The sequence below is a fragment of the Eulemur rufifrons genome, chromosome 15 (genome assembly GCF_041146395.1).
Source record: "Eulemur rufifrons isolate Redbay chromosome 15, OSU_ERuf_1, whole genome shotgun sequence".
NCBI classification, from domain to species: Eukaryota; Metazoa; Chordata; class Mammalia; order Primates; family Lemuridae; genus Eulemur; species Eulemur rufifrons.
In genome coordinates, this window is record NC_090997.1 from 59,061,109 (window position 1) to 59,073,968 (window position 12,860).

Genomic DNA, 12,860 nt, shown 5'->3' on the forward strand with positions numbered 1-12,860 from the left:
TATAAGCAATGTAATATGAAATTAGTCAATTACCTATCTGAAAATTCAAAAGGCAATGACTTTTTCTACAATTAAGTTTCAAAAAATCAAAACTTAGAACATTATTAGCTTCAGTTATTGTAAATAAAACACTTAAATCTTCATTTTAGAGCTACAGTAATTTTTAAAGAATTCCTAAATTTCATGTAATCTGTTTATATATACTTTCTTAATATTGAGAAAAAAAAACCAACAGTAACAAGAAAGAACCAAAAACAAGGCATTAAAACAGCTTTATAACTTAAAGCTTTCAATGTATATGTCTCTCAATTAAATATCACTGACAAATATACTGGCTGCTCATGAGAAAATCTGCATATGTCATTTTACCAACAGTAATGTCACTGCATATTCTATTTTTAGTTTCCAGAGGCAAGGCCCTAATCATTACAAATTCCGTTAGCATTTCTACAAGTGTTCCCACTTCCCATTCAAATGTATGCTGAAACTACTCCAGTATATCTTTTCAAAAGAAAATTGATCAGACCACCCAAAACTTCAAAAACCCTGTATTAGGCATGTATCACTTGAACTGGACATTTTAATCACAAAAGCAAGTTTAAGAAGTAAAACATTACATATTTAAATGGTAATCTGCATATCAGATTACTTCTTCAGATGTATCCTCAGCACTCACAAGGTAATGAAAAAATATGGCAAAATATTATATTTTAATTTTACCTTAGAAAACCTTTGAGATCACAATATATACATATGGAAAACTGACCACTGAAAAGATGCAAATAATTCACACAATATAGTGTAAGCTTTAATATATACATTAGATGTCATTTTATCAGCTATTAGTCACACCAGTCTAAATTCTGTATTATATATTAAAATATTACAAAGCTAAAAAAAATCATTGCAATATAGAATACAATGTGGGAAAATACATATTTGTGGCTTTATACACAATCTAAATTAATCCATCCTATACAATAGTTTTCCAAATATAAATGGCACTTTACATGCAATAAAACAACATACCAGCAGCTGGATGTCCTTATATAATTTACTATATAGAAAAATAAAGACAAAATACCCTTTTAACAAGACAGTTACAAGTTACAAGCAGAGGTGGAACGTAGAACAAGATTTTCCTTAACACAATGTTAGATAAAATTAAGTATGAAAAAAGGAAGTGTTTCTACTACTTTCAATTAGCATTTTAAAAAAGTCTACTGTGATTTTATATTTTCTAATTGTATCACAGAGAAAACATAAAAGAGAAAAGAGAGAGAAAAAAACAGAAAACCTGATCCTTTATGAATTTTAAACATTAGCCCTGCCTATGGGTTGCATTTAGACTGCTTTTCTGTTGACAGTTTCCTAAATTACTTCTGCCACTCTGAATTGTGCATCAGTAGTCAGATGAGTTTTCTAGACTTCATTATGCCATTGTGTAACCATAGCTGCCACAATGTAGTGCCACAAGAAGTCTGTCCTTGAGTATTTCTTTACTTGGGTATTCAGGTAACTTGAGCATGTTGATGCTTTAAAAGAAAAATACACCACCATTAAACAGGAAATCTATGCAATTTCTGATTGTTTTGTCTAGCAGAGAAAACACTACTCATAATTAACATAAAACCATACTCTCAAATTTGCATTCAAATTGAAAAACCCTGAAGTAGTATTTAAAAAGAAGAAAAAAACTGCTGCACTGCAGTTTCTTTTAGCATGCAAATGTAGAAGAAAATAAGTTCCCTTCAGCTTAAAATACATGAGCAATAGGGCAATTTAGTTTAAAACAATGGTGTAACTTAGTGATACTCATAACAGTGTAACTTTAGTGATACTTGAATCATATTCAATTAAATTATAGGTATTTGGGTTTCCCCAAACATTTCCCCTACCAAAAAAGGGAAGCAAAGGACTAAGGATAAGTGATTTCAAATCCTGAGTAGAAATCACAGATGAGGTCTTCCTCTCAATGCAGCAATACAGTAATAAGATCTCTGATCATTCAAAACTAATCAAAACAATTTGTAATACAAGTAAAGAAAACCAATTTAACATACCATGTGCTTGAAGTCGGTAAAAGATTTGGAGTATATGGCACAGCAGCAATTGTAAAGTTTTGCAATCCACTTCCACCCATGATATTAGCAAACCCACCATGCGGGACCCTGGAACTAAGAGTTTCCATTTTAACATGATGTAATTAATCATGAAAGAAAAATATTTGCGACAGATATAGTTCAAGTTCTAAGTTACCGTAAAGAATATATTCAACTCTAGGACAATGACAACATGACATTTTGAATCTAAAAAAACTCCAACTCATTACTATGAATTACTTTGTGATCATTTAGCAAGCTTTCATAGAGACACCCCTCCACACTTTCCTAAGATACACTATGCTTTCAATTGGCCATAGCACATACCTCTACTATTATATTTAGCATGCTGCATTTATAATTATTTGCTTTTATGTGTCTCTCTACTAAACTGGGACTAAGTTGAGGATCCAAACATGTCATACTTACCTCTATATCACCGGTGTTAGCAAAGTGCCTGGCATTTAACAGATATTCATTAAATATTTGCTAAATAAATAACTGTTTGATTAATTCAAGCAATAAAGGCTCTAACATGTAATTCAAATGACTTCCCTATTTGTGAAAAATATCTACACCCAAAGGTGTTTTTGTTCTGTTTTGATTTTCATAGCGGGAAAACTAAAAAATTCTTTACATTACTCTTTCCAGACATATTTTTTAAAATGTCACCTAACATAATGAGACCACAAGAAGGCTAACATTTAATGCCTAACACATCACTAAAAAATTTAATCTTAGGTGTATGACTGTAGAGAATGTAATGACAACTTCTCAAGTTCTATCCATTTGAAAGAAAATTAATATTTCAAATTAGCCTGTATATGTATCATGATTAAACAAACTGATCCTGGAAAAAAATTTTGTTGCTTTTAAAATGAAAATGCTGTAGTGCTTTTTGGATAAATTAGAATGAAGACAAAGAAACATTCAGTGTGTAAGTATTAAATGCATACTCAAAGACTAAAATTAAAAACGTTTTCTAACTTACGACTCACAGTACAAAGCATAATTCAGTTCACATAAAGAAACGATGAACTTCACACAGCCAAAACAATCTTGAAAAAGAAGAAAAAAGGTGGAGGCTCAAACATCCTGATTTTGTAATTTATTACAAAGCTATGGTAATCAAAACACCATGGTACTGGAATAAAGACAGACACATCTACCAATGGAATAGAATACAGAGGCCAAAAATAACCCTTCACATATATAGCCAAATGATTTTTGACAAGAGTGCCAACATTATTCAATGGGGAAAGGATAGTCATTTCAACAAAGTATGTTGGGAAAGCTGGATATCCACTACAACAAAAATGAAGTTGAACCCTTACTTTACACCACATACAAAAATTAACTCAAATGGATAAAAGACCTAAATGTAAGAGCTAAAACTATAAAACTCTTAAAATAAAATATAGGGGAAAAGTTTCATGGCATTGAATTTGGCAATGATTTCTTAGATATGACACCAAAAGCATACACAACAAAAGAAAAAATAGATAAGTTGGACTTCATCAAAATTAAAAACTTTAGGACAGATGTAGTGGTTCACACTTATAATTGTAGCACTTTAGGAGGCCAAGGCAGGAGGATCGCTTGAAGGCAGGAGTTCAAGACCAGCCTGAGCAACACAGGGAGACCTTGCCTCTATAAAAAAATTAAAAAATTAGCTGGGCATGGTGGTGCACACCTGTAGTTCCAGCTACTCGGGAGGCTGAGACAGGAGGATTGCTTAGGAGTTTGAGGCTGCAATGAGCCATAAAGACACCACTGCACTCCAGCCTGGGTGACAGAGCAGACTCTGTCTCAAAAAAGAGAATAATAATAATTAACACTTTTATACATCAAGGGACACTATCAACAGAATGAAACGGCAACCTATGAAATGAGAGAATATATTTGCAAATCATAAATCTGATAAGGGATTGATATACAGAATATATAAAGAATTCCTACATTGAAAAAACAAACAGCCTGACTAAAAAACAGATAAAGGACTGGAAAAGACAGTTCTCCAAAAAAGATACACAGCCAGAAAGCCCATGAAAATATGCTCAACATCACTGATCACTATGGAAATGCAAATCAAAACCATGATACCACTTTAAACTCATTAAGATGACCTTTAACAAAGAAAACCCAAACAGAAAATCCTAAGTACGAGCAAGGATCTGGAGAAACTGCTGATGGGGATGTAAAATGGTACAAGCTCTGTAGAAAACAGGGGTATGGCGAGTTCCTCAAAACATTAAAAATAGAATTACAATATAGAATTGCCATGTGATCCAGCAATTCTACTTCTAGGTTGATATCCAGAGGAACTACAGGGACCCAATGAAATATCTGTACATCCCTGTTCATTGCAGCATTTATTCACAATAGCCAACAGGCAGAAGCAACTCAGGGGTCCATCAACAGATAAATGGATAAGCAAAGTGTGTGTACATATACAAGGGATATTATTCAGCCTGAAAAAGGAAGGAAATTTTGACATATGCTACAACATGGATGCACCTTGAAGACATTATGCTAAGTGAAATAAGGCAATCATAAAAGGACAAACATTGTATGATTCCACTTATATGAGGTTCCTAGAGTAGTCAAATTCATAGAGACATCAAGTAAAATGGTGGTTGCCAGGGGCTAGGGAGAAGGAAGATGGGAAGTTAGTTTTTAATAGGTACAGAGTGTCAGTTGGGGCAGATGAAAAAATCTGGGAGACAGATGGTGATGATAGTTGCATAACAATGAGAATGTACTTAATACCACAAACTACACTGAAAAATTGTTAAGATGGTAAACTTTATGATATCCATTTTTACCTCCCCACACAGTCAAAAAAATGCACCAGGATTTTCTATTTGAAATCACTGACATGCATACATTCACAGGGAAAAATCATTTAACAAGCCAACATAAAAGAATCGCTAAAAACAGCAATTTTCTCCTCTAGCTGGGAAGTAGTTCGGTTGCTATTAAATGGTTTATTCATAAAATTCCTGAGCTTATCTTAGTAATCCAAGTGAGTGTTAAAAGTATGCCTGAATCATGATAATATGCACTTGCTAATATCCACTAATGCATGAACAATTCCTACTTAGGGCAAGAGAATATCTAAAGACCTGGATATGTCTGTCTGTAAACTGAAATAAAATTCAATATTAATTAATCCATGTATTTTAACTTTTGCTTAAATAATTAAAAAGGGACAAAAGTCAGACTGTTTTGAGTTTCCTACAGAGGTAGAATTTAAAAATAAATATGACCACTTTATCAGGACAAGATGAGAAAATAAAGCTTGACATTGACTCACACAAGTTATAGCACAGTATTTCAGTTCAGGAGAATCAGTCTAATGTCCTTCACATAACTAAATTTTGAAATATAAGTTTAAAAATTGGAAGATCCTCCAATGTTAACATCTAAATTGAAATTATTCTATAACCTAATATTCACAAACCATCTCTGAAAGCTTTCTCCTCTTCTACACTATAAACAAATATGGCTGGGCTCCACACTTATGTAATCAGTTTTTCTTATGCTAAGATCATGATTCATCAGGCATAATCATGTATGAGAAAAATAAGTGAAAACAGCTATATCAGACAGTATAAAATTACGTAAATAAAAATGGAATAATTCTATTTTATTCACAAGAAATTATCAAGTCTGATTCTTAAGGGGTAATGAAACATCAAGACATTTAAGATAGTTTTATAGACCAACAAAATATTAAGAGTTGGTGGTCACCATTGGAACACATTTGGTTTTTGAGTTAGGTTGCACTAAATTATGCTATAGAGATGAAGAAAGATATCTCGGTATCTAAATAAAAACAAGTAGATAATCTGAATTTTCCTAAAATTCCTAAAGAAAAAAAATATACACTTTCAGTTTAGAATGGGAAATACTATACCTATACTAATGACTGGGAGTCTAATGTAAAAAGAAAATTAAAGTTTAAAAAAACTTAAGATTTTCTGAATTTGAACTCTTAATTAGACTAAATATTGAAAGGTGGATTCTTCAGCCTGAGGGTGAAACTTAAATTTCCGTAGTTTTCCTTCAGCTTCCTTGGCTATTCTTTACCCACATCCCTCACCTCCATTCAAGTGAATGTGGCACACTTCATGACCAGTTCAATAATAAACATTGCAGTTCTTTTCAGCATTGCTGACAAGGACTATACTATTTAAATGGGAGGGACATTGTATATTACTAATTCTAGTGTTTTTTTTACTCTATGAGAGCAGCAATTTAACAGACTTAATGAAGTACTAAAGAACCTGAGTAACTTTTCTGTATCTTAAAAGACTCATACCAACCAAATCATGGGGAAAATATAATAATTCATTAAATAGTGTTGAGGAATAAACCATTTAGAAAAATAATAAAAGTTATTATTTTAAAAATGGAAATCTATAGATTTAACTTAATAAAGTTAAAAAGCAAATGATAAACTGGGAAAAATATTTGCAGAGTTAATATCCCTAATATACAAAGAACACTTAAAGCTGAATTTTTTTTTTTTTTTTTTGAGACAGAGTCTCACTCTGTTGCCCAGGCTAGAGTGAGTGCCATGGCGTCAGCCTAGCTCACAGCAACCTCAAACTCCTGGGCTTAAGCGATCCTCCTGTCTCAGCCTCCCGAGTAGCTGGGACTACAGGCATGCGCCACCATGCCCGGCTAATTTTTTCTATATATATTTTTAGCTGTCCATATAATTTCTTTCTATTTTTGGTAGAGGTGGGGTCTCGCTCTTGCTCAGGCTGGTCTCGAACTCCTGAGCTCAAACGATCCGCCCACCTCGGCCTCCCAGAGTGCTAGGATTACAGGCGTGAGCCACCGCGCCCGGCCTAAAGCTGAATTTTTAAAAAAGACTATGGTATACCAGACAAAGAATAAAGACAGGCAATTCATACCACACAAAAAAATGACATACATGATAAAAAATTACATGAAAATAAAAATCATTATACCCTGCGTGATACAAATAAAAGGATTAAGTCCTCTCATTCCTTGCTGATGTCAATATTGATACCTTTCTGGAAAGTCAATGAGCAATATGTATCAAGGTTGTAAAAATTCACATACTCTTCTATCCAAAAATTTCCCTTCTAACAATTTATCCTATATAACCAGACTGCCCCCACAAGGATATAAGCACAAGAATTCCTTATTTATTCAGCATTATTCACAAACGGGAAAACTTTGCAATAAAGGACCAATTAAAGGAGGTCCATAAATGGAAAATAAAAAAAGAATTTTAATTACATAGATCTATAAATGGAAAAACTTTTAATAACATAGTGCTAAATTCAAAAAGTTACAAAATAATAACAGTGGTTTTAAAAAGTGAAAATTTATATATGTGAGAAAAGTTCTAGGAGAATAACCCAAATGTTATCGGTGATTATTTTTAGGAATTGAGAGCCGAGGTGACTTTTTTCCCCTTATTTGAAATGTTTAACCTTCCTACATAGAAAATATAATTATTGCTTAATTCTTTTTATTAAATTGCTCAAATCTCTGAGTATTTCTTGGCACTCAGAGGCAAGATAACAAACAAGAAAAATCTATCAACAAGGTTTTCTTTCATATCTTTAGCCTATAATTTGTTAACAGTCAAGTTTTATTCTTTAAAATTAGATTTAGAGTGTGACTCCAACTATTTTCCTAATTATATAATTAAAAAACTTTTTAAAAAAAGCAAAATGCTAATTGTGGTTATCTCTGAATAGTAGGATTATTTAATGGGATTTTCATTTCCCTTTATTTTCTCCAGTTTCCAAATTGTTATATACTACAACAAACAATGGTTATGCACTACTTTTAAAATAAAAATCTTAAACAATTATATATATGTACAGTTTACACAGATACACATTCACAATTCTGTTTTTAAATATGCAGAAAAAATAGTGAAATAAATACAACAGATTGTTTATAGTGGTAATTTCTGACAGGCTGTGGTTTTCCTTATTCTAATTTTCTGTGTTTTCCAACTTTCGTAGACGAAACGTGTACATTCATAATGAAAAAACTGAACTACATTTTCATAAATAGAAACAGATGAAATTCTAAGTTACCAAAAATGAAAATCAGACTTTTTTTTTTTTACATCTCTCAGAAATATAAGTTAAAAGAGAGTTAAATCGTTGAGTTTTCTAATATCTATTATGTTTAATTGGCTCCAAAAGTAGACTTTTCAAAGAAATGTGGTATCAAAAATTGTTTCTTAGGCCATGAATCTTGACACTTTAAAGTGTGATAAGAATTACAGAAAAAATGCTGTGTATGGGTAATAGTATATAGTGTGTGTATGTGTTATCCAGAGCAAACTGAATAGCCTCACTATTAAACCAAACCAACAGCAAATATTAAAAATTTGGCTACTATCACCAACCTACCTGCAGAATGAAAAGACTACTACCAAATTATAAAGTACAATACAACGATAGCCCTGATTGGAACTGTTTTTTTTAATACATTATATAAACATTTATGGAGCATTACTACAAATGTTTTTTGAATACCTAAAGGAATCTTTGTTTAATGCCTAAAACAGTGGAAAGGGAAATAAGATACCAACCACTCAGAGTAATAATTCTTCATTTTGGTTATCTCTAAGCCATTAAAAAAGGAATACATTAAATTCTTTCCATATTGTCGTAAAAACACTTCTTACCTGCCAGTAACAAACTGCAAGAGAAGAACTCTCTCCTCTTGAGTAATATCTTCCACAACTTCCCAGAACCACTAACAACAAGAAGAACAAAAAACTTAGCTCAAGCAACTGCAGATTTAATATCAGAAAAATACGCAATATTCACAAAGCATATTTTATTCCATGAAATTCATTTATCAAAAATGATTTCATACAGAGCTTTCATATGCAATATTCCCACAAGAATAATTTAGGGAAATACTTTGCTTTGTTAATTAATGTAGGTTTTCATCCAACAGTGCTGAAAAGCTTACAAAATTAAATGGCAAACCTTAACTTCATTCTAAGCTCTAGAGAAATTTTACCTGAATAACTGGATCTTCTCTTTCATAGCCACTTGTGTATTCTGTATTTTTTATCCAATCACTCACATCAATTTCTGGCATGCCAGAAAGCAGTAGCTCCTTTGGGGAAGAAGGAAAATGTTTCAATAATCTTCTTTGGGAAAAAAAGTTATTACATTTAAATGGTAAATTTGCCTTAATTGGAAACTAATCCCATGTAAAACTGATATATTTTTGTGACAGTTCCTGCATGTCATCAATAACAAGCACTACTTGAGAGAGAATCCTTGACACTGATAATCTCAAATATTGTGAGATGTGGAGACATTTACATATTGATACAATTTAGTTAAAACATAAGAAGAGATCATAGTCTACATGTTTAAATATAAATATATGCAACAACAGTTTATATGTACAACAATTTTATGAACATTATCTTTGGTTTACTTTACGTTTATTTTTATTTTATGATTTTTTGCAAATGTGTTAAATTCTATATGGAGACAGTATTCTCAACATGAAAGTGACAAAGACCTAAATAAATACTGGATTAAACAAAAGGAAAGATAATCAAGAAATTCTTATCAATAAGAAAAAGGAGGTAATATAAAATGTTACTATTTTAAAAAAAGGATTTAGGCGTTTTAGAAATTCTATTCTGGAATAATTTGGATCCTTTAAAGTCAACTTTCCCCAAAGTCAGAAAAAAATGCAAGTTTCCTAATGACTCTTGATAGGTTTCTTTGTTCCAGGAAGATTATCAAATGCATAAAATCTCCATCATATAACTAAAAACAAAATTAAGAATGGCAAAGTATTTACCATTGTGCTTTCCAAGGGAACAAGAGAACACAAAAAGAGCTTGTCCACAGCTCTGAATTAGTTTGTATTTCACAGCTGGATATGCTTACATAGTTGGGTGAGACAATGATTGGCCTACCCTTACTTACACTGACAAGCTAGAGCAGCACGGTTATTACAGGGATGTACATACACATGATTGAAAATCGTGTCTCCTATAGTAACTACTCATAACATTTACCTGACCCTGTGCCTCGAACAAGACTTATATAAAAGCCAATGTCTGAAAACTATTGGGGAGTTCTGAGATCTATTCAGTGGGTCTTTGAGGTTCTCCCTTTTCCAACTTATCCACGTGAGGTTGGATTTTCTTCGCATACTCCAATCAAACAATGCATCACAACAGATTATATGCAGAGGCAGTTATGAGTACCCACTTGTCTTCTATTAAGCCGGATATTAAAACAACTTGCAAAAATGCAGAACAATGCCAATCATCCCACTATTTTTGTTTTGTTCTGGGAAATGCAGTTTTCATTTTTTAAATGTTATTTTTATATGAATAAAACATTTTACATTTGTGTTTTAATTTCAAGTACAGTAAATACCCATTGATGTAACCCACATAAACTCATGAGCAGCACAGTATGAAAGAACAGTCCATAATCATCTCTTGACTTAGGACTGCCTTCTATCTATGATGGATGAATATACTTCCAGTTTAGAACACTGGAGATACTAGATATCACCTCCTCACTAAAACTCTAGAATTTAACCTGAATCCTTTAACTCAGATGCACAACCAGCTATTTCCAATAATTTTTTTAAAAGTTTCCTCTATTAGTATAGTGTTGCCCTTTCCTATGAAAGAGACAAAGTCACAGGAAAGGTTCTCAAACCACATCTCACTTATTACTCATGCTATCAAGAGGAAGTTTGGCAATACGGATGAAGATATTGAGCTCTGAGGTCAGAGAACATGGGTTCACAGACTGGCTCTAACACATATTCTACGACCATGAGCACATTCCATACCTTCTTTGGCATCTATAAACTGAGGATAATAATATTTACCTCAGAGGTTTGTTGTGAAGATTTTAAAAGTTAATAAATACATATAAATTGCCTGACAAATACTAAATGCTTAATAATAATTATTATCATCATATAAATCAGAGCCACGCCTATAATATTGCTCTTCCCAAAATAATCCCACCATATGAATCAGCTCAATCTAGTAAAGCCAGAGTACAAGACAAGCTAGGAATCCTGACCAAACTTCTAATATAAGAACCACAATTAAAAACTTACCAGTAGCAGAAGTGAATTAGAAAGATAAAGGAATAAAGCTTTTAGAAGAAAACATAGGAAAATACTTTCATGATCTTGGAATAAGAAATAGTTCCTTAAGCAGGACACAAAAATCTCTATCCATTTAAAAAAGAAAAAACTGATAAACTGAACTGTGTTAAAACTAAAAACTTTCATTTACTGAAAGACACCAGAGTAGAACGTATTCACAATATATGTATCTGACAAAAGACTCATATAAACAATAAAGAATCCTACAAATCAGTAACAAAAACATAGAAAAGACAATAGAGAAGTGGACAAATTAGTAAGACACTTCAAAAACAAGAGTACACAGAATGGCCATAAACATAAAAGGTGTGCAACTTCATTAGTCATCAGGGAAACACAAATTAAAATCACAAGGAAAGACCACTACTGATCTACCAGAATGGTAAAAATGAAGAAGACAGGAAATATCAAATGCTGATGAGAACATGGAACACTCAGAACTCTAATACCTGCTGGTGGGAGTGTAAATTGACACACCATTTTGGAAAACTATTTGCTAGTATCTACTAAAATGGAATACATGCACATCCTATGTCCCAACAATCCTATCCCAAGGTACATAAACTACAGAATGCATACATATGTTCTCCTAAAGATAAACACTATATTTGTAACAGCAGTACTTGACACAGCTCAAAACTGAAAAGTACCCACTAAATGTTCATCAAGAGTAGAAAAGACAAAAGGAAACTGATACAATGAAATACTACACAGCAATTAAAATGAATAAATTACAACTGCATGCAGTAATGAGTCTCACAAACAAAAAGTTGAGCTATTAATAAAAAAGCCAGATATGTTCTATTTACATAGTTCTTTTTTTTTTTTTTTTTTTGAGACAGAGTCTCACTTTGTTGCCCAGGCTAGGGTGAGTGCCGTGGCGTCAGCCTAGCTCACAGCAATCTCAAACTCCTGGGCTCAAGCGATCCTACTGCCTCAGCCTCCCGAGTAGCTGGGACTACAGGCACACGCCACCATGCCTGGCAATTTTTTTCTATATATATATATTTTAGCTGTCCATATAATTTCTTTCTACTTTTTTTTTTAGTAGAGACGGGGTCTCGCTCTTGCTCAGGCTGGTCTCGAACTCCTGACCTTGAGCGATCCACCCGCCTCGGCCTCCGAGTGCTAGGATTACAGGCGTGAGCTACCGCGCCCGGCCTACATAGTTCTAAAATAGGCAAACCTAATGTATAATTTTAGAAGTCAGGAGAGTGGTTACCCTTGAGGAGGGATAGGGATCAGAAAGGGATGTGAGTGTGACATATAAAGTGCTCTGTTTCTTAATCTGGGTGCAGCTTTCATAGGTGTGTTCAGTTTGTTAAAACTCATCAAGCGGTACATTTATGATGTGTGTACTTTTCTGTGTGTATATTATAATTCAATAAAAAGTTTTACAAACTTACTATCAGTAAATCATAAGGCAGAGTTTTCATCAATTATTTTTGTTGTTGTTATGTGTTTTTTACATACACATAGGTCCAGAAAATAATGTAATCCTCTGTTTTTCAAAAGGCTAATTTAATCTAAGTATAGTACAGAAAAAGTCAGCTTTCAGTCATGTCTAATTATAGCTAA

General features: G+C 32.7%; 1 protein-coding gene across 4 annotated transcripts in view; it reads right to left on the reverse strand.

Annotated features, from left to right (window-relative positions):
• Positions 1-970: 970 nt before the first annotated feature.
• The window catches only part of HACE1 (HECT domain and ankyrin repeat containing E3 ubiquitin protein ligase 1), a 92,563-nt gene continuing 80,673 nt past the window's right edge, over positions 971-12,860 (reverse strand). For all 4 annotated transcript variants that reach the window (XM_069489191.1, XM_069489190.1, XM_069489189.1 and 1 more), the window contains 4 exons: positions 9,138-9,236; positions 8,794-8,864; positions 2,064-2,177; positions 971-1,535 (listed from right to left, as the gene is read on the reverse strand). In XM_069489191.1, coding sequence (XP_069345292.1) covers positions 1,433-1,535; positions 2,064-2,177; positions 8,794-8,864; positions 9,138-9,236 — 387 coding nt within the window. In that variant the 3' untranslated portion in view covers positions 971-1,432. The remainder of the gene's footprint in view (positions 1,536-2,063; positions 2,178-8,793; positions 8,865-9,137; positions 9,237-12,860) is intronic.